Genomic DNA, 20,473 nt, shown 5'->3' with positions numbered 1-20,473 from the left:
TCTTACATTGACTGACGGAATTCAATGACAGTACAATCAGTTACATCCACTTTCACAATTGACTGACGGAATTCAATGACAGTACAATCAGTTACATCCACTTTCACAATTGATGAGCAAACACAAATTAACAAATAAAAGTAAAAACACCATAATGAAACAGTAACCAATACTTATGTCATTTTCAATGGCCCATTGAGTGCATTCTCATATGTGTGTGTATATAGATATGTGTGTGTTTTGTGTATGTATATACACATATTATTATCAGTCGGGCACTTCTGACATGACAATGCACACACACACATATATATAACTATATATATCTATATATCTATATATACTATATATATATATATATATATATATATATATATATATATATATATATATATATATATATATATATATATATTGATAAAGACGGCTGGATAGTTGTCGAAAGCTCTGGATAGAGAAATAATTCTCCCGTGCAGTACAAAGTATTTAGCTACAAGAATATAGTATGTCTGCACAGATGAGTCTGCATCATTGTATATAACTATATACGTGTGTGTGTGTGTGTGTATAATAAGTATTCAAATGTCCTCTTGGGAAATAAAAGTGCTCGATGCTAAAAGCAGAGAGTTATAAAAAAAAACAACAAAAATTACTTCAAAAACAAAGCAATAATATTATTACTTTGGTCTTGGAGTAATGTGTTTTAATAATACATATATAAATTATATATAGATAGATATTACAGAGATCTGTCTTATATTACACAGCTACATCTGATTTCTCGCCAATGCAATATTTTTAGGAGACAGAAACATTTGCTTCGCCAACGGTGAAGTGCTTCCTACAATCTTGTACGTTTTTATTTTGCAATGGATGGCGCCCTTTACAAGTTTGCAGAGTTCCTGGTTGAGCTGCGGTTGAGTAATCGTTTCAGGTACAGAGTGGAACAATCATCATCGGCTGACCTGTTTTCGGCTGAATTCGGACGTCAGTCGGATATGTATGCAAATTTTCAACATGGCGGACGTAATGAAGCTAGAATTTTTCTTAGCCAAGTCGAAATTTAGGAGTTTAGAAGTAGGATGGAAGAAAATTTTCGCAGGATTCCTCATATTTCACACAGCTATAAACATTGTCTACGCAACGGGTTGCTCAAATGACTCGGAATGTTTTCAAGGGAGTTGTGTCGACAGTGTTTGTGTATGTGATCCGGGATGGATTGGAGACGACTGCAGTCATTGCGGTGGACGAGTAAAGTAAGTGACAGAACTTCAGTTATGTCATACACATAACACCTGAAACGAATTACCTAGATGGAGTAACAAGGTGGAGCGTTGTCATATTGTTATAATATGTCGGAAGTGCCCGAGGATAGCTACACGACATTTTGTTTTAATCCAAATGTTTGTGTTGACAAATCTATCTGTCGTCACAGCCCATTCCCAGATGCAATCTTGCTCACATGGCAATTTGTGATTTTAGTGTTCGTATGTGATATCATGGCATGATGCCATACCAAAAAACATCTCACGATTTTACCGGATTAATGTAGAGACAACTTAATTCATTCCTTTTAAAGTGAGATTTATGTACTGATAATATTTACTCAATTTGTCCTGACCGAAGGCACATATCGATTGCAATACTTCCGGCTTTTTAGCGACGTCCACAACAGTGAGCGAGCAAAAATTAAACCGTAAAGAGAAATCGGGTTAATGTATAACGAAATTCATAGTTGCTTCGATAATTAACTCATTTATGTACTTTTTAGCTACTATAGACTATAGTCTATAGAAGCTATTGGGATGGGTATCCGTCCGGCGTCCGTCGTCAGTCTGTATGTATGTTAGCTGCAAAATTGTAGCTCTACGGTGAGGCAGTCACGGTCGGTGAGTTTTGGTTTTTGCGCCATCGCTCACCAGTAGAGCTACAATGCCGAAGGCCCTGAAGCATACAAAATAAGCACGCTGCACATGGGCACGGCATTTTGATGTAAAATCCCATATATTTACTGCATTTGGTCATGGGTTTGGTATTTGTTCAAATACGTCGATCGCGTTCCAATAACATTTTCTTGGAGCCGCCATTACCAACTTCCGGTAATGGAGGCTCCCAGAAACACGCTCAATGTTTATCGAACGCGATCGACGTGTCTGTGCTTATACCAAACCCCATAAACGACAAGGTTAGAGTAGTATAGTGTTAAGTCTTCAGTAGTGATAAATCGGTACGACCAAATGCAGTAAATATGTGGATTTTACATGAAAATGCCGCGCCATGTGTGGCGTGCTTATTTTGTATGCTACAGGGCCTTCGGCATTGTAGCTCTACTGGTGAGCGATGTCGCAAAAACCAAACTCACCGACCGCCTCACCGTAGAGCTACAATTTTGCAGCTTTAATGTATGTATGTATGTATGTATGTATGTATGTATGTATGTCCGTTTGTGAGGCGTCCGTCCACTCAAATATCTTGAGAACCGCAGTACTTACTGATTTGATATTTGTTGTGTAGATGAAAAATACGATTTTGAGAAACTATTTTTTTTAATTTTTTGATATTGTTGAAAAAAGGCAAATTAATGCCAAAAAAGGTGTTTTTGGTGAAAAATCTTCTTCTTCATAACCGCTGGTCAGACAGCTTTGTTATTTGGTATACAGGTCCTAGGGGTAACCCAACTTAGACTTGTTCAAATTGTGATGAAATATGCAAATCTGTATTTTTAAGGATTTTTTTGTCATTTTTGGTCAAAATTTGACTTACATTGTATGTAATTTTTGTACTGTATAAACCCTATCAATTCACCCAGAAAAAATAATTAATATGATTTTAAATAATTGAATTAATTAGGAAATCATCAGAGCCAAAATAATTTTAGTGTGGAATTATCAGACAGTTCAACTTTTTTTGACAGTTCTTAGTGAAATGCTTACCATCTTGGAGGATTACAACATGTAAAGGCAACTTTCCTGAATCCCAACTTTGACATATTCTGAACCACCATTTATGTTATCTAAAAGAAATTGCTCAAAATAGTCGATAGAGATAGAGATAGAGATAGAGAAAGTTCTAATTTCCATTTATGGTTGACTTGGTAAGGATAAAATAAAATTACTTTTTGAGGAAAAAAATAGAGTGGTCAATTAAAAGAGTGGTCAAAGTGATAGGGTTTTTATGGTAAAGCTGGGCTGTATAAAGATTCCTCATGTGCTATTTATAGCAATTATGCAATCTGTGTAAACAGTGCAATAAAAGTGTAACATGATTCCTTATAATGCTTTTGATGACCTTGAACTTCATAAGTTTCAAACCTTTGTCTCTTCAGTGTGCTTTCTCTGAGTATGTACAGTCTCAACTTATTAAACAGAACTCACAATGTTAATCAAAGATATCCGCCTTCTTCATCAATACATGTGTCACAAAAGGTTATTCTCTACATAACTCGACAGAGCTCTGTCAACTGTTGAGTTGCTTGTTCTTTCAAAACCGCTGTCAGACAGCTTTAATATTTAGTTTACTTGTCCGTAGGATGACCTTAGTGAGATAATTTCATACAGTCAGGAAATACTTAATTTTGTATCCATGTCTATAGTAGCTTCAGGGACTTTGGCCCTATGTACTTTTTACGTAAATGTTTTTGAATATTTCAACATCTTAATAACATTTAGTTTGGGGCAAAGACATTTGTGAAGACAGTTGTGACCTTACTTAGCACTGGTAAGATCTTGGCGTACGTGTTGTTGTTGTTGCCCCCATTTCAAGAACATCGTAGCTAATTTGGATTATAATAAGTACTGGTGCTTTTTTGTGATATTCCAAGAACTTATTATTAGTACAATTAACGGTTATGTAATAAGGAAGAAGCTTTGAACTGAATTTGGTTTAATCAAATCCAGGTTAAAGGTCCTTTGCTTGAAAGTTTCTGTCGGAAATATATGTTTTGTATGGTCCTTTTTCAGCTCCATGGTCCTTTAGAATTAATTTTGTTGTCATGTTGTTACCTCCCTTTCTCCCAGTATTTGTATTGCTTTAAGATAGAGCAGTCAATATTGCATGTTTTCAACACAGGGTATGATAAATTTGAAGTCCTTAATTATTTTACATGGTGACAATGGTCTTGGCCCATGTGTTATGCAGTATTGATTCTCCACCTTACGTGAGAGCATTCTCAAAACAACACGGGTTAGGCCCACTTAGCATACTAAAGTTGCTAGATGTACTATACCCAAAAATGATTAAGTAATACTCATTATGGTGATAGGAGGCCATGGTACAAATACTATATACAGGTACATAACACAAATTTGACACATGCCATTTCTTTCCTGTACAACTATTATTATACCATCTGTATATTCTTTTCCATGTTACTAATGTTAAATTTTATACAAAATCCTAAGTTACATGAGATAAAAAGGAAAAATCAACGTTGCTTGGGATGTTCCCATGATGCCAGCTTCCTAAATAGGTATTACAAACTATTTTGCTTGTGGCCGTCTCCCATTCAACTGATGACTTCAAAAGATTACCAAATCCAAATGGGAAATAATGACTAGAATGTTCCAGCTTTCAGCACCAATAATTAATATACAGTCAGTCTCATATCATGCTTGATTAGCATGTTTTTCTGATCAATGTTTACTAACGTTAATTTTTGAGTTTCCACAATGCTCAATTGATTAGTTGAAAAGTGTGTGAAACAAACTGAAACGTTTATAAAGTCACTGGAGATTGGTGTCATACCTACCAATGTATCATCACGGTGAATTTTACTTCTGGAAATATTGTAGTTGAAGTAAACAGAAGAAAAATTCTTTAGATGATTTCCTTCCAGGTTCATTGAGGTAGATGGTCTTAGAGAACATTCAACAGTTTGATAAATAATAACCCGTAGGTTTCAGTAATAAATGTTGTTGATAAATGTTGTGGTTTGGTACCTGATTTTTTTCACCATGATCAACCATAGATAGGATTGATATATTGGCTAAATGATCCTCTTAAAGTGTCCAGCCGTGGAATTTTCTGGTTACCTGTACCAGACCTGTCATAAATACATGCTGGCCAGTGGCAGACACAGCAATTGTGGTACGTGCTCAATCAATAAATGACGTTACAATTGTATCCATCGCCCATACACTACAAATATGTCATATCCTGCATAGGCTAGTTTTGGTCATAGAGACCCATTTCCTCTTTTGATTGTCTATCAGATTTCACCCCAAACATGACAAAAAAACACAGAAATTAATGGAGGCCAAAGCTATGAAATAAATCCAATGGCGTAGAAAGTTCTGTCGTCACTCTTTCTACCTGATGTACTTTGTAAATGATACTTTTGAGAGGTGAGTCTCTTTTTGAAGGAAAAAATAAAGCTTATTAACAATAAGTTGTAGAGAAACCAGGAATGTGTACTAGTCAGCAGATGACAGTGATTCAACTTGTCTTGTTGTACTAGAAGCATTCACCTTTTAATTTGAAATTTAACTATGGTCTTGCGTTTGCCATGTGTGTTTACCTACATGTACCTGCCATTGGTTCTGGTGCTCTATTTTTTTGAGTTAACATGTTGCCCGAGTTATCTTTTATCATGGCTTGCTGATTAGAAGCGTACCTTTGGAGGGATACTTGGGAAGGAGTTTATTTATACCAGGATGTACTATAATGGGTAGAAAAGATTACCTGTCCATAACCTACATGTATTTATGACCAGACATGCTGCATTGTTGACAGTGAACCAATTACAATATGGCTGGTTAGCCATTGCTATGTAAATTGCTTTTGTGATGACAAGTACCTCGTTTCTGTTTGTGATGTCACCATGTGTTTTCCACAGGGAGGGTGTTGTTGAGGTCAGAGGTCAAGTACTGAGCTGACACGAGCAACAGGTTGGTCTGTCCAGAGGAAAAGTCACCTATATTTTACATAAGTTCTAAATCTTGTATGTAAATGACATTGCCTGTGTTCCAGGAAAATGTTGGAAACATTCATAAAAGATGCTGTTGTCCGTTTAAAAAAGTAGTATTGTTGTAATCTTATGAATAACTGTATTGTTGATTTGGTAGATTGTGTGGTTGATTCTGGTAGAATATTACTGACTTTGCATACCAACATTGCAATGTTTTGGTAACATATGGTTTTTCACATCATGGCAGATGGCAACAGTGGGTGGTTAGACTGTAGGAAAAGCATAGTATTAAGTACCACCTTAGGGGTATACAGTTAAAAACTTTGGATGAACTAATCATTTCAAGTAATCAGCTATGAAGTAGTATTGTATTTATGTATACGGTGGCAATATATTTGTAGAGTATAATGAGAAATTTCCATCGCTCAAGACACTGTTATGATACAATACTTGCAAGTGTAATTTTGCAAAGAGATCCAAAGACAGATATAAATTCTTGACAAAAATAAAAACAAGCTGCCAATGTCAGCATTGGGGTATATACATCTCACGAATTTGAAGAGTATATTACCAATACATCATTGAGAACTATTTTGTGCTTTTTTATTTAATCTTTGTCTGACGAATTTGAATAACAATCAAATAGAGATATTAACAGGAAATGTTTCCCAATTATCACCTATACAACACATGGACTGCATGTGTTAGAGTGTGACAAAACTGTCAACAAGACCCTATGGATGTATTATGTCAGAGTTTAATGAAGGACATATTTACAAATTACATGTATACAAGAAATACAATTGTCATAGGTGGTTTATTATAAGTCTGTACATTCAGCATTAATGGTGTGTGATGTTTGAAAAAGTTCACAAGTTGGCAGAGATGGTTGATGACACTTCATTTAGATGGGCAGAAGTTTCCAAAAATTTAGTGATTTAAAATTGAAGAAAGCTGCAAAAAGTTTTGCTCTGCTATGGGAAAAGAAATATGTGGATCCTGTAAATAAATCGTAATAACATAGACACTCGTGATTTCATTAAAATGTTGTCATCTGTCGTACAAGTAAACATTAATTTTGCATGAATACATTCCACAATTTGTGGTCATTGTCAACAAACATGTTAAATGTCTGAACAAGCCTCTTTCAATATCCAAAAATTACTTTGAATTGTTGTAAAATGATTAAACTATCAGGACCATATGGTGGGAATATGATACCAGTGTTTCATTTTGCTTTGATAGTATGTACATAGATGTATTAACTGATAATGATGATCACAGAAGACACACAAAAAACCACATTGTTTGATGGCATGTTTGTTGCCACTGCAACAGTACAAATTTATTTTTGGCCAAGTGGAATTCAAACGGCCTTGGAAATAGCACTGAAGCAGCTAGTATGAGCACCTACTTTTAAAAGACAAGTTCAAGCAATAAAAATGATAAAAAATTTGTTCAAGTTTTGCTAAAAGCTGCAATTACTGTTTGATATCTTCAGTTATGCCAGAAAATATAGAAACTGATTTCCATACCTGTTTTGAAACGTTGTAGTTTTTATCTCCTATCAAGTTTACACATTGCAATTTTTCTGAAATCGGGTACATCTGCAGATGAAAATTCTGTGGTCCACTGTTGTTTAAAATTACATATTTTTCAATGCAAATATTGTATTATTTATTGAAACCATAGTAACAATGTATGCCACTGCAACACAAAGCTAACAGGTGCAGCCATTGTTAAACATCCTGGCTTTTACAATAGGATCATCCCTTTTTCCAACTGACTTTAACCCTTTTCCTGCCAGACAGTATTAAGACTATTACTTCCCCATCAGCCAAGTCAGTAAAAAGCAGTATTGAGCCAAAACAAGACGTATTTTCACCCACTTGGCTTGGTATGTTATAGCATCTTAAGTCCAAAAAAATCAAGTTTACAGTATTATGTTTTCAACAGCCTTCAAGTGTACAGTATTATGTTAAAATACATCATATGGAATATGTTGTGTTTCATTAATTTTAACCATCTTGACCTGATGGTGAAATATGGACTTGGCAGGAAAAGGGTTTAACACATATTTCACCATACAGCATGTGGGTATCCAGTAATCTGGTCTCTCATCCACAGAAATTATCGCTGAAGTCATGCAAACATTCTGACAGCTAAACTGTTTCATCCTTCACGTATTGAATCACCCCTATTTATACTGAAATTTGCTCTACATGATCGCTTATCTTGTCCTTCTATATTTAAAAAGCAGTTTTGAGAAATGTATTAGTCACACGTCTGTTCTTGTGCAGTAGTTGGTGTTTCAGAGTTTAAAAGTGTACATTGTAAATTTTTCTGCGCACATTATAGAATCTTCAAAAAAATTAACAGCACCTATGAATGTATTGTTTAACGTCCTGTATTGCATGACAAATTATAGACATTGTTGCAGCATGTTTATTCCTACTGTAGTGTAATTTTGAAAATCAATTATCACACATAATTACTTTGAAGTCCATTACTGTAAGCTCTGTGTTAATTATCTCTAATATCATGACTGTGATTTCACATTTGCATTGAATGCATGCAGCACACTGCATTGCTCCCCCTTTATTCTATCATTAATAATATTCCATCTGGACAGTTATCTACTACAGATACAGTAATTAGTTATTTTCATCATTAGTGATGCCCAATCTTTGTATCTGTTTTATATTAATTTATTAGAGTCAAGCATGGCTGAGAGATTTGATTTGGTCTTGCCACAGATTTGTATAGGCTAAGTATCCCAGTGTTTACTTTGTAATTGTGTGTCAGTTATCACATATTAGTTTATTACAGGTATTTATAGGCATTTGCAGAATTTGGTATGTTGTATTTTGAGAAATGTTACATTTGGAAATGTCGTTGTAGTCAGTCATATTGCACATCTTGCAGTGTTTATATTTACAAGTATAAAATTTTTGTGCTGCAGAACTGCTCTGAGGTAAAGTATGTGAGATGTTGTTGAAAAATCTATGTGGCTGTGTGAATGGCTTCCCCTTTGACCACCTAGATTTGAAAAAGTAGGTGACAAGGGCAGATTAAGGTATGTAAGAGGACTGTGTGGAACCCAAGATGTAAAAGAGTCCATGCCAAGTGGAGATTCATTCCTAGAATCAAATAAAATCACTGATAGTAAACTCAATAGAGAGAATTAATAAGGAAAAACAGCTGTATGAGAGACAGCCATTAGGAAGAGGTAGATACAGATAAAATTTGCAAGAACGTTAATTTCCTCCTTCAGTTTATGATTTCAAAAATTATGATGATACCATATTTAATGATATTCAGTAGTTAAAGTTACTAGAAAGACAGCCATTTTAATACTTTCACCCCAAATCAGTATGCATGTAGCATGTTTCATTCCTGTACCTCATCCATGTATACTACCTGACAGTTACGGCCAAGCTCTCCAAATAAAGTACAATTTCAATTCTTGTCATTACTTTCATAAAAAAAATTGTGTTGTCCTTTAGGAAGTTCATTAATTGTATGGGCCTGTCTTTACATGTGTCTGATTTCCCTAACTGCGGTGACCTGACCTGATTTCCATGTGTCCAGACATTTACAGTATTCAATTTGACATCAAAATGGACTCCACAGCATCACATCCAGCAAACCTAATTGTTTGTATAATAACTTCATCAGAATTATTTTAATTTCGCAGGTGTATGGAAAGATGCTAAATACTGAGTGACAGTTTTCTGATGAACCTTTCCTCATTAAACATTGATATCTAATATTCATCTTCAAATACAGACAATATGTTGCAATTCCATTAACCTCCATATTTGCATCTGTACTACAGTACAAGTGTGATGACTCACTGGGCATAATTTTTACGTGGTTCAGGGACTGAGAAATTCTATGATTAACCTTTTAAACCTCCCGTTCGTAACCTTATCAAACCATGTAATTTGAAAAGAATTCATTGAAAACCACTTTCTTATATGGGTACAGTTTAGAACTTTACAGGAACTGGTTTTGAACAATTGTTTCTATGAACACCAAGCTTTGACAGATACTATAGTATGGTACTACATGCTATAGAAGTGAACTCCTGATAAAATCTGACATATTTTATAGTGAGCAAACAAAATTCTGACATATTTAACATCACTTGTTCTAAATAATTGGTCTTGATATTTTATCTACAAGTATTTTATTGTTATGAGAAAAATTATATGTGTCATATTTTAAACTCGCATCAATTATTTAGGTATGCCATTATATTATGACAAACAGACTGTTCATGTGGAATGTTTGAACATCCATTTATGTCAAAGATGATGTTTCTAATTTCAGAATAAAATACGTAGCACAGTTGCTCAAGTGTATCAGAATGGTGGTAGTTGAGACCTATTAGTATAATTACCTCAAAGATCTTAGAGTCTTAGGGTAAAACAAGGAGAGTGGCCTTTAAAATCAATTTATCTGAGAAGGTAGTTTTTGTTTCACACTGCAGTCCTGTCTGTATTCAGTTACAAGCTACGTTTTCAAAGATACATCAAATATTTGTGTACAGATTTCAAATAGCCATGGGCAAATCAAACTTCCTTTGGACAACACATCAAGTAGATACTGTTTGATGATAGGACATTGTTAATGTTTATCTTGATGTGTGTTTTATAGCCACCGTTTTCAGTTAAAGCTCATTATGAAGGTTTGACTTATTACAACAAAAAATGTCTTTTTATTCTATGTGCAAAGTCATGCAGTGTTCTCCCCAGGATTTTTTTACAAGAGGGCGAAGACGTGGTGCGAAGCACCACAAGCGACCGCGTAAGCGGTCGCGGGGGGAGGTCAGGAGGGGGGTGCCCCCCTCCTGCCGTTGGAGCTTTTGAAAAACAGAGATTAAAATGGTGTTATTTGGTGGCACTTGGGGAGTATTTTTTTCAGATTTTTTTCGTATAAAAAACTCACAGGAAAAGAAATCTGAGACGTTGTTCCACAACTTTTATTCCAGTTCAGTGATTTCAATGATTTCAATGATTACATTTTTTGAAAACGAAAACATAAGCTTAGCGACAGACATACATTTATTCATCGATGTCAAAATTATAGCACTCAGTTGTTCTCATTCTCCGGCGGAGCCTAAAAATAGGTCGTTTTGCTTTGGGAAGGAATACACAAGCGAAATTCTAACCTCCTATAAAAACTTCAGTGTACTTTGCTGTCCTTGGTTCGGCTCAAGCTCCTTGGCATGTTTACTCAGCTATAAAGTCGGTTACCTAATGCACGGTCCCTATGGAGGGACCGTGGCTAACGATACGTTACGGCCTGAGCCATGCAAACATGGCTGCCATCGATGAGTTGCACATGGGCTTATGATCTCGGATGACATCACAAACTCGCGAGATTTGCAAGATCGATGAGAATTACGTTTGCAGCCTGCAGGATCGACGATCACGCTTGCATTTTGCTTGTAAATCACCGTCAACTTTTTTTCCCGTACATTTTATTGTTTTATTTTTCAAAAAAAATAAATCTTTTTCATTTCTGGCAAGGGGGCGCTCGGAATTTACAAGAGGGCGCCACGCCCCTGTTACCTTATTCAGGGAGAACAGTGCAAAGTCATGTTAGAGTCCACAATTTAGGTGAAGATCCTGCTGCTATTGATTAGTATTGAAGCAGATTTGTATGGCCATGAGAGGTCACACAATGCATGCATCCGTCATTCTGATCAAGTGAATAGCATTAATGCTATGTTAAGAAGATACTTATGACTTTGTGTGCAAAATTTGACCTTTATGAATGATCTGATGTAGCACGATTCAGCTTTGTTATCATTTCAGCTCTACAGTATTATTCATCTTGTATAAAGTCATGTGGTATTGCATACATAACTTGTATGGTTATCCTTCCTTTGTCAGTGCTGTAGTGTTCTTGAGTTGTAACTTCACTAAAAATTTGATCTCTTACATGATACACCCTTTGCTGGCAAGAGACGTGATTTTTACAAGCTCAAAGCTGCCATTGATAATTTACACTGTTAATTCAATGCTGAGAAAGTTGAAAAGAACACTCAACACAGATTAGAAGAGAAGCCTTACATTGCATTTGATTTACAGGATTTGAACACAACACATTTACTCATCATTCGTGTAATTTGACAAATTATACATAGACTGTGTCTTGCCCATTCAGCCCCTATGTTATAGCCTCCTCTTATGATTTACACTGATAATGATTTTACAAAGATTGATTGATATCTAGCCATAATTAAGAATTCACAAGGTGTACACTTGTCTGTAATAATTCAATTATTATGAATAGATTCGCTCTCTGCAATATTTGAGTGTTTATTGGAAATTTATTCCTGATATCGATTCTAACACAGGTCATGCCTTGAAAATATTGAACATGTTTTTACAAACTGTAATTCTAGGAAAAAATTTTCAACATCTGTTTATAAATTGAGTTACTCGAAATGTCACGTGCCCTACATAAGTTACGTCGCCAGAAGGTGTTGAATTCCTGTAATTGTAGTTGTCAGTTGTCAACAAAAATGAATTTGCTGAAAACCAAGGTGATGGGTGGTTTTATGTTCTGAGTGTCAGAATGGTAATAAACTAGACATCAGCGAAATCAAAGTAAAGATATCAAGCTTACAAGTGTTGATTGATGAAAATGTTGCACAATCCAGCTCTTGAAATCATAAGAGAGTTTGTTTTCATAAAAAGACTGGACATATCCATCTGTACCATTGTGTTTCTCTTCTTTACTGTGTCTCTCTTCTTTCTTATAGTACCGGTAGTACTGTATGTAGAGTCAGTAATTCCAAGGTCCAGTCTAGATCACCTAAATCAGTGGTTCAGGGAGAAGCAATGCCCTGATTTACAATATCAATATTGTTCACAGATTGTCTGAGCAAAGAAATGAGTAATCAATTCAAGATTCAAATTTTAAGTGACATTTTTCCTTCTGTTTTTGACAGAAAATCAGAATATCATTGTGTTTTGCTGACATGTATATGTATGGTGTACAGTACATGTAGGTGTGCGTGTGTGTTGAGTACATGTACATGTCTTATTTGTCAAGAGATACACAGCAGTAACCTCACTCATGATTAGTGTCTGCACACTGAAGTAGAAAGTGACCCTGAGAGAGGTAATTGAATGACAGAATGTCACAATGACATTTTTAACAGGTCATTTTTATGACCTGTACATGACCTCATATCATAGTTGTTACATCAATAGGACTCTGTAAAACCTCATGTATTTTCTAAAACCTACATGCAGTTGCCACTGAAATTTATTTTTGAGCAAAGTGTGGGTTTTTCTCATAGCAAAATGTTCAATCATGTAATACTAAATGGCAGAAAAATACCAAGATGTTATGAGTTAGATATACGACGTGACAGCCTGTTCAAATGTGACCTGTTCAGTTGATGAATTTTAATCACTGTATTGTTGAGTCCATGTGACCAAAATGATGTTTTAAAATTCTTTCTGAATATGAAGTCAAGATTAGCATCAATGAGTATCATAAGGCAAAGACATATCAGTGTTTCTGTTCAGCTCAGCACCTAGGTCACTCTTCACGAGAGTTCCATTGTCATATACTGGGGGTGCCCCTTAGTATATCAGTGCAATCATATTAGGGAACAGTAGAACTGGGCAAGGCACACTGTTCGTACTCGGAGACATTCTCCCAATTGGGAGAAATCTCCAAATCAGGAGACACAATGGGTCCTGGATTGGACATCAGACTCCCCATAAGGTCCATAAGTACACACCTTTTTGATTAAGTCACAGTGGTTGTGCACATTCACCGAAGCAAGTGCACAACATACTGTGGGACTGGGACTGTGCTGGTGTGTTAAATGCCAAAATCAAAGGTGGGGTTACCATGGTCTTGAATAAAATTCACTGTTGATTTTTCCCATAGCATTTCCTAAGAAAAGAGTAACCTGTTATCTGTACAGCAGGCCTGAGTTGTAATTTTTAAGGTGCCACTTGAAAAATTCATTCATCTTCAGGTTTGAATGTGATCCAGTATTGTGTGCAATCACGTTTCCAGATTTGGCAACATCTCCCACTACACAAAGGAGACTACGTGAATCTCCCGCTCAGGATGATTTGTTACAAAACACAGTGAAAATAGCTCAACAATGTCTAAGATGCCCCCAGTGGATAGCTCAACAATGTCTAAGATGCCCCCAGTGGGGAGAGTCTCTCCCAATTGAATGTCCCAGAATTTCAATGGTGTTCCTTGCTGGAAATGGTATTCTGGTACCCAAACGGTTTTCAAAAACAGTAGCTAAACTCTGCAAATGAATTGTGTCAATGGGCAACTCATCCTGGGTTCACTGAATGAAGTCTATACAGCTGAGTAAGGAGAATAATATGTTCTCAAATCACAAGAGAACTCTTACTGGCTAACTGGATTAACAAATGACCAGTCAATAGAGATGGTTCAATAGGCACCCTGATTTGTCCGTGTGGTCAGAGTTGAAATGAAGAGCATGCTTGTGTCTCAGCTTAGTAGTTGCACCTGAGTCATGATTTTTATTTTAATATTTAAGACAATTTGTGATTTTTATTGTAAAGGTTAGGTAATAACTTGAATATGGCAGTCCTTTCCTGTAAACTTGCCAGGTTTTGAGTAATTACTGTAATTTGAAAGCAGTACATTGCGGTGTGGATTACACTGTCACATGATCAAACTGTATTTTGATCAAATTTAAGGTAGAATGTGGCTTGAGGACAGATATTCAAGCCCTCAAATTTTATTGATACTTTTCTGGTCTACCACTTGTTGTAGGGGCTTTTTTAAAGCTCTTGGTGTAAGAAAAGTTTTGACAGTCATAGTTTTTCGAGAATTGAAAATTTATATTCCCTCGTAGAGTAAACACAGGTATGGTAACCATTTCTAATTTCAAATATTGGGAAATCTTAGCTGTTTTGTTCCTGTAGTACCAAGTTTTGCTTGGTGACTCTGTGATTATGGTAAACTTATGGTAAACTGTCAGTAATGACAGACAGACAAATATTTTTAGACATTTCTCAGCATGTATGTACACAGGACAGAAGACCACATGCAACCATACATGTATATTATCTCTTTCCTACTGTCATAATATTAATTGACCTAATTTAGGTAATAAGCATTCTACATGCGTGAGAATATTTAGCCCATTTGCCACTATTTAAGTTGTGGTACAACCCATTGATATCTGTGGTAAGGAGAGATTGGACTGCTGTGTAGTGGGCAATGGTGGTGAAAATGGTTAATTATATGTGTAAACTGTAATATCTACAGATGATGGTGAGATGTATAAAAAAGCTGAAATATTGAAGCAAGTGTTGGTTGTAATTTGAATGTAATTGTAAGTCGTCTTTACTGCACGGATATCAAATTGATGAACTTGGTTTATTCCAATGTTGTAAATCATTACACTCTGAAAGGTCGGTCATTACTAATGTTACCAGCATTCATTTTTCTCTGTCACAGTGATAAATGTATTCCCAGCATATGAATTGCTGCAAGCATCTTGTCTTCACCTTTGTAATGGCAAAGTAGTGCACATGAATGTCATGTCTCACACAGGTTCCTAATGGAGTACAAATTTTCCAGAGCAGGCTTGTCATTCATCACATTATTCTCACTGCACTGAATACAGGGAATTCATCGGATATCTAGTCAGGACAGCATTGAAAAATAATGATGCATGGATATATATATATATATATATATATATATATATATATATATATATATATATATATATATATATATATATATATATATATATATATATATAATATATATATATATGATGCATGGATATATATATATATATATATATATATAATATATATATATATATATATATATATATATATATATATATATATATATATATATATGTTCAGAGTACTGCAACGATAAAGATAATGCTAGTCATAAATCAATTTGGCAGTTAAACAACCAACCGAACTTAATTTGGACCAACTGGAATAAAAATGGTAGTGCCCTTTCAATGGAAACCTGTTCCTGTGTTTATGATAATTTAATGTTTGTCTTTTCTGTCATGAATGGTACATGTAGGTCCATAATACAATGCAAGTATAGTTCCTGTACTTTTGAATCAAAAGTACATGTACTGAAGTCAGCTGAGATTTTGTCTTTCTCAGTAAGGTATCACCACAATATCAATATAAGGTATCAGACATACAATTTGTGCTGATGATTAAACCAAATGCATACTTTACTGAGGTACAGGGATCCATATCATCTGATGTGTTTCATGAACTTTGTAGTCATACAAACATTAATATTGCACTGTGACTGACATAACTATTATGATATGGCCATAAAAGTTAAATATCAACTCAAACCTTACACAGTAGGATTGTTTAAGTGCCACAATTTCATTTTATCCCAATACCCAGTAACTATAGCGATGTAGTCATGAAATACTGATCATTTGAATACAGATAGTATTAATTTTCACAGCATCATTGACAATGACTCAATAATTTGTAAGTAATTTTGAAGTGGAATTTGTGGTGTAGGCCAGGCTTCTTGAGTTCCAATATGATGTACATGTACAAATTTTTGCTGTTTTCAGCCTGGACTCTTGCCGTTTGCTTTGGCCATGCAGACATACTGGCTTGTCTGGTTGATTCAGTTTCAGCATAGGCTGCTAAATTTTTGGATTCTCAGTATGTATGGTCAGACACTGCAGGATGATATTATACATAATTTGGGTGTCAGAATTTAATATTAGATTGGCATATAAATACCTTTGTATCATTGAAACCAGCTGGCCTTTATAATCATTTCCTAATCCGATTTCTGCCTATTGTACCGAAAAGTGAAGCAATAAATTGTAAATATTTTCAAATCACATCGAAATAGGGAAATGCTACCACTCACTTTATGTACACAAGTTGCCAGAAATTTCCAGAATGCAGCAGTTCTGGAGGGTAAGCTATGAAATATGAAGACAAATAAATTTGTATGTGATATGATTGTGATGTGACCCAGAGTTGAACTTTCTGTTTCCTGCCCTCTGGCTTCCACAGGCCTATCTACTTACAGTCTGTTTGTTTTCACTGGTTGTGAGACTCTAACTATATGACCTCAGTCTTGAACATTGTAATATATGTAACCGCCCAGTTGTTCCAGGTCAAATTTTACATCTTGCAAGTGAAAGCGTGCTGTTTCCACTCTAGGAACCAAATATTGTGTGTCTTTTTTTTGAGATCATCAGTGAATACTCACCCAGCTTGACCAGATTAACTAACCTGACCTGACCTACATGAAGTATGGTGTCAAAAGGTCAAGACTTGATTAATAATGTTACACTGACAGGTGAGTCATCATCTGTACAGAGGTGTAACTGTCTGTTGGTATGTCATGGTTCTAGAGTAGGGTTTACTGCTGGTATCTAAATTCAACCAAATCTTCAGTATCTTCTCCAGCTCTAATTACAGCAAATTTCACCCTAGTAATTAGTAAGTAATTAGTAGTTTTACCTCATTTTTAAAAGTTAATCTACAATCTATAGGTCTCTTGATATTTGAAAGGAGGTAATAATCGACTTCAGTCTGCCAGGAGTGAATAGCCCATCACGTAGATACTCTAGCTCACCCGAGATATAAATAAATTATGATGAAGGTTAATTCAATGTGTTATCTTTGCTCAAAGCAGGTAGCTGTAACAGTGGTAATATTACAAGCACAGCAGTGATAATGATGTTTAATATTATTACTGTTCTGTAATTTGATCCAAACCTTTCTAATAGGAGCTTACGCTGTGCAGTACATAATCTCTACAAATTCTGTCAGTACACAAGATTATTTTTACTTGTAATATTGCCGTTGTTTTATCGTTGCTGACAATTTTCCCAAGGATCTATGCCATACATAATCACAAAAATTCCACTGGTATGTTCATGATAATCCTTTTCTACCAAGTTGAATTTCATGTAAGATTCACTTGTGCCCATGACATTGCCAAACCATGGAATGATGACTCTAGTTCAAAATGGCTGCTAATACTATAGTCATAATAATTGTGATATCTCAAAACCAAGTATAAATTCAGTGGATCTTGTCGAAGATAATTAAGAAGTTAAGTGTGAATGACCACTTGAAGATAGTAAATGACATGGTGTTGTCTGCATTATTACCAAACTCAGTCAGGTAATTCTTATAGTACCAAGTATATATGTCACTATCGGGTCAACTAGGTTAAAAAAAATTAGAGATTCATAACGTGTCTCATATGTTGTGTTTTAATTTAACAAAGACTTGAATATTTGAAGGCCCTTTAAATATAACATCTATACAGTAAACTTGATTTTTACCAACTCAACCCTCGATAACATATTATGCCAACAAGTTAATGAAAATACAATAGATTTTTTAGGTCAATATGGCTTTGCACCAGCTGGGCAGATAGGGAAGTGATAGACTTGGCAGATATAAATGGTAAAGTGTGAACTATAACCCCTTGTGAGAACAGGGGGTAAAATATCCATGCATGTTATGTCACACTATCAAAATCAATAAATCTCCATGTGTGCACATTTGCTCCTTTCTATCCCCGTATGCCAAGCTTGCTGAAGCACATGCTTGAAAGTATCTTGGTTATATCAAGCAGAAAGCTGGTTCCTTCATCGAACTCTTAAAGAACCGTGTGATTTACAGTAATGCTCACACATGACAGTTTTACTGAAGAGCTGTACAGTGCATATACTCAAAAGTATCTATAGCGAACGTCCAATGAACTGGAAAAGTAGTATGTTTTTAGCTACAATAGACTATAGTCTATAGAAGCTATTGGGATGGGTATCCGTCTGGCGTCCGGCTTCAGTCTGTATGTATGTATGTATGTATGTATGTATGTATGTATGTCCGTTTGTGAGGCGTCCGCCCACTCAAATATCTTGAGAACCGCAGTACTTACTGATTTGATATTTGTTATGTAGATGAAAAATATGATTTTGAGAAACAAATTTTTTTAATTTTTTGATATTGTTGAAAATATGCAAATTAGTGCCAAAAAAGATGTTTTTGGTAAAAAATCTTCATAACCGCTGGTCAGACAGCTTTGTTATTTGCTATACAGGTCCCTAGGGATAACACAAGTTAGATTTGTTCAAATTGTGATGAAATATGCAAATCTGTATTTTTAAGGAATTTTTTTGTCATTTTTGGTCAAAACTTTATTTCATCAAAACCGCTCGTCTGACAGCTTTGATATTTGGTATACAGGTTCCTACAGATAAACTAAATATAATACATTGAATATATGATGAAATCTGCAATTTTGAATTTTTGGTGCTATTTTTGCCATGTTTGGTCAAAAAATGTGTTTCTCAAAAACTACTTGTCTGATGCCTTTGATATTTGGTATACAGGTTCCTAGGCTTCTTTAAGCTTTATCTTAATATAATATATTGAAATTATGATGAAATCTTCAATTTTGTATTTTTGCAGCCAATTTTGCCATTTTGGGTCAGGCCATCCTGAAATGAGCGATCACTGATATCCACCTTCCTCATCAATGTATATGTCACTAAAAGTTATTCTCTACATAACACAGCAGAGCTCTGTCGACTGGTTGCTTGTTTTATCAAAACCGCTGGTCAGACAGCTTTAATATTTGGTTTACAGGTCCCTAGGTTGACCTCAGTGAGATAATTTTGTACAGTCAGGAAATACTTAATTTTGTATCCATGTCTATAGTAGCTTCAGGGACTTTGGCCCTATGTTTAATTTTATGTAAGTTGCTTAATGTGATGTTATCAGTTTCTAGGGAAGTAAAATTGACAAATTATGAGACGTTGATAAGCAATATGTTATTAAATGTAAGTGCAGTAAAAGTATAAATACAAAAAATATAATAAATTTAAAATGATGTCAGTTTGAGCATACTGCAGTCCTTCTCTTTGATCTATAGACAGTAAAATCTAATATCACCAGAGAAATGGACACCGTGAAAAGCAACCAGTCACAAACCGGTATTGCAATATACATTACATGGTATAAAAGGTGGATAGAGTTTTCATACTATTTCCAGTGGTGTGTTTGAGAATAAACATTGTGTATTTTGCATTTCACGTTTTTTAAAGTTTCCATATGCAAAATATTTAGTGATAACATGTAGGAGCTAGAAAGTGTTCCACAGTTTGCATGTACATGTTGTGTTGTTTCCAGTCAGTCTTTAGATAAAACCAAAGAGTCAGAAGAGAAAGGTCAGTTCTTGAACAAACACACCACTATAAATGAGAGTGAATCTTAAAGCTTTCTTCAGTGGCAAAATTAGGCACTTGATGTAGTTTTGCCTCTTCTGACATCAATAGACACAAAATGCCCGTGTTTTAAAGTGATTAAACAAACATGAAAACAGATCTGAGGTGTCTTTCAAGAGTCAATCAGAATGTCGCTGAGTATCCATAGACAGTCTGCATACTGAAAAGTTCAGTAATATGAGGTGCCAACGCCCACGTGTGTGTGCATTCACTCCAGAAGAATCATTGATATGCAAGGCACGACTTTATCCAAATGAATCAAAGAC

General features: G+C 35.2%; 1 protein-coding gene across 2 annotated transcripts in view; it reads left to right on the top strand.

Moving 5' to 3' along the window:
* Positions 1-996: 996 nt before the first annotated feature.
* The window catches only part of LOC139119726 (attractin-like protein 1), an 84,561-nt gene continuing 65,084 nt past the window's right edge, over positions 997-20,473 (top strand). The window contains exon 1 of one of the 2 annotated variants that reach the window (XM_070683598.1): positions 997-1,256. In XM_070683598.1, coding sequence (XP_070539699.1) covers positions 1,003-1,256 — 254 coding nt within the window. In that variant the 5' untranslated portion in view covers positions 997-1,002. The remainder of the gene's footprint in view (positions 1,257-20,473) is intronic. The other variant, XM_070683597.1, reaches the window with a different exon arrangement.

This window comes from Ptychodera flava, chromosome 20, assembly GCF_041260155.1.
Source record: "Ptychodera flava strain L36383 chromosome 20, AS_Pfla_20210202, whole genome shotgun sequence".
In the NCBI taxonomy this organism is placed as follows: Eukaryota; Metazoa; Hemichordata; class Enteropneusta; family Ptychoderidae; genus Ptychodera; species Ptychodera flava.
The sequence above is the reverse complement of the archived record's forward strand: the minus strand, read 5'-3'. Positions and strand labels throughout refer to the sequence as shown.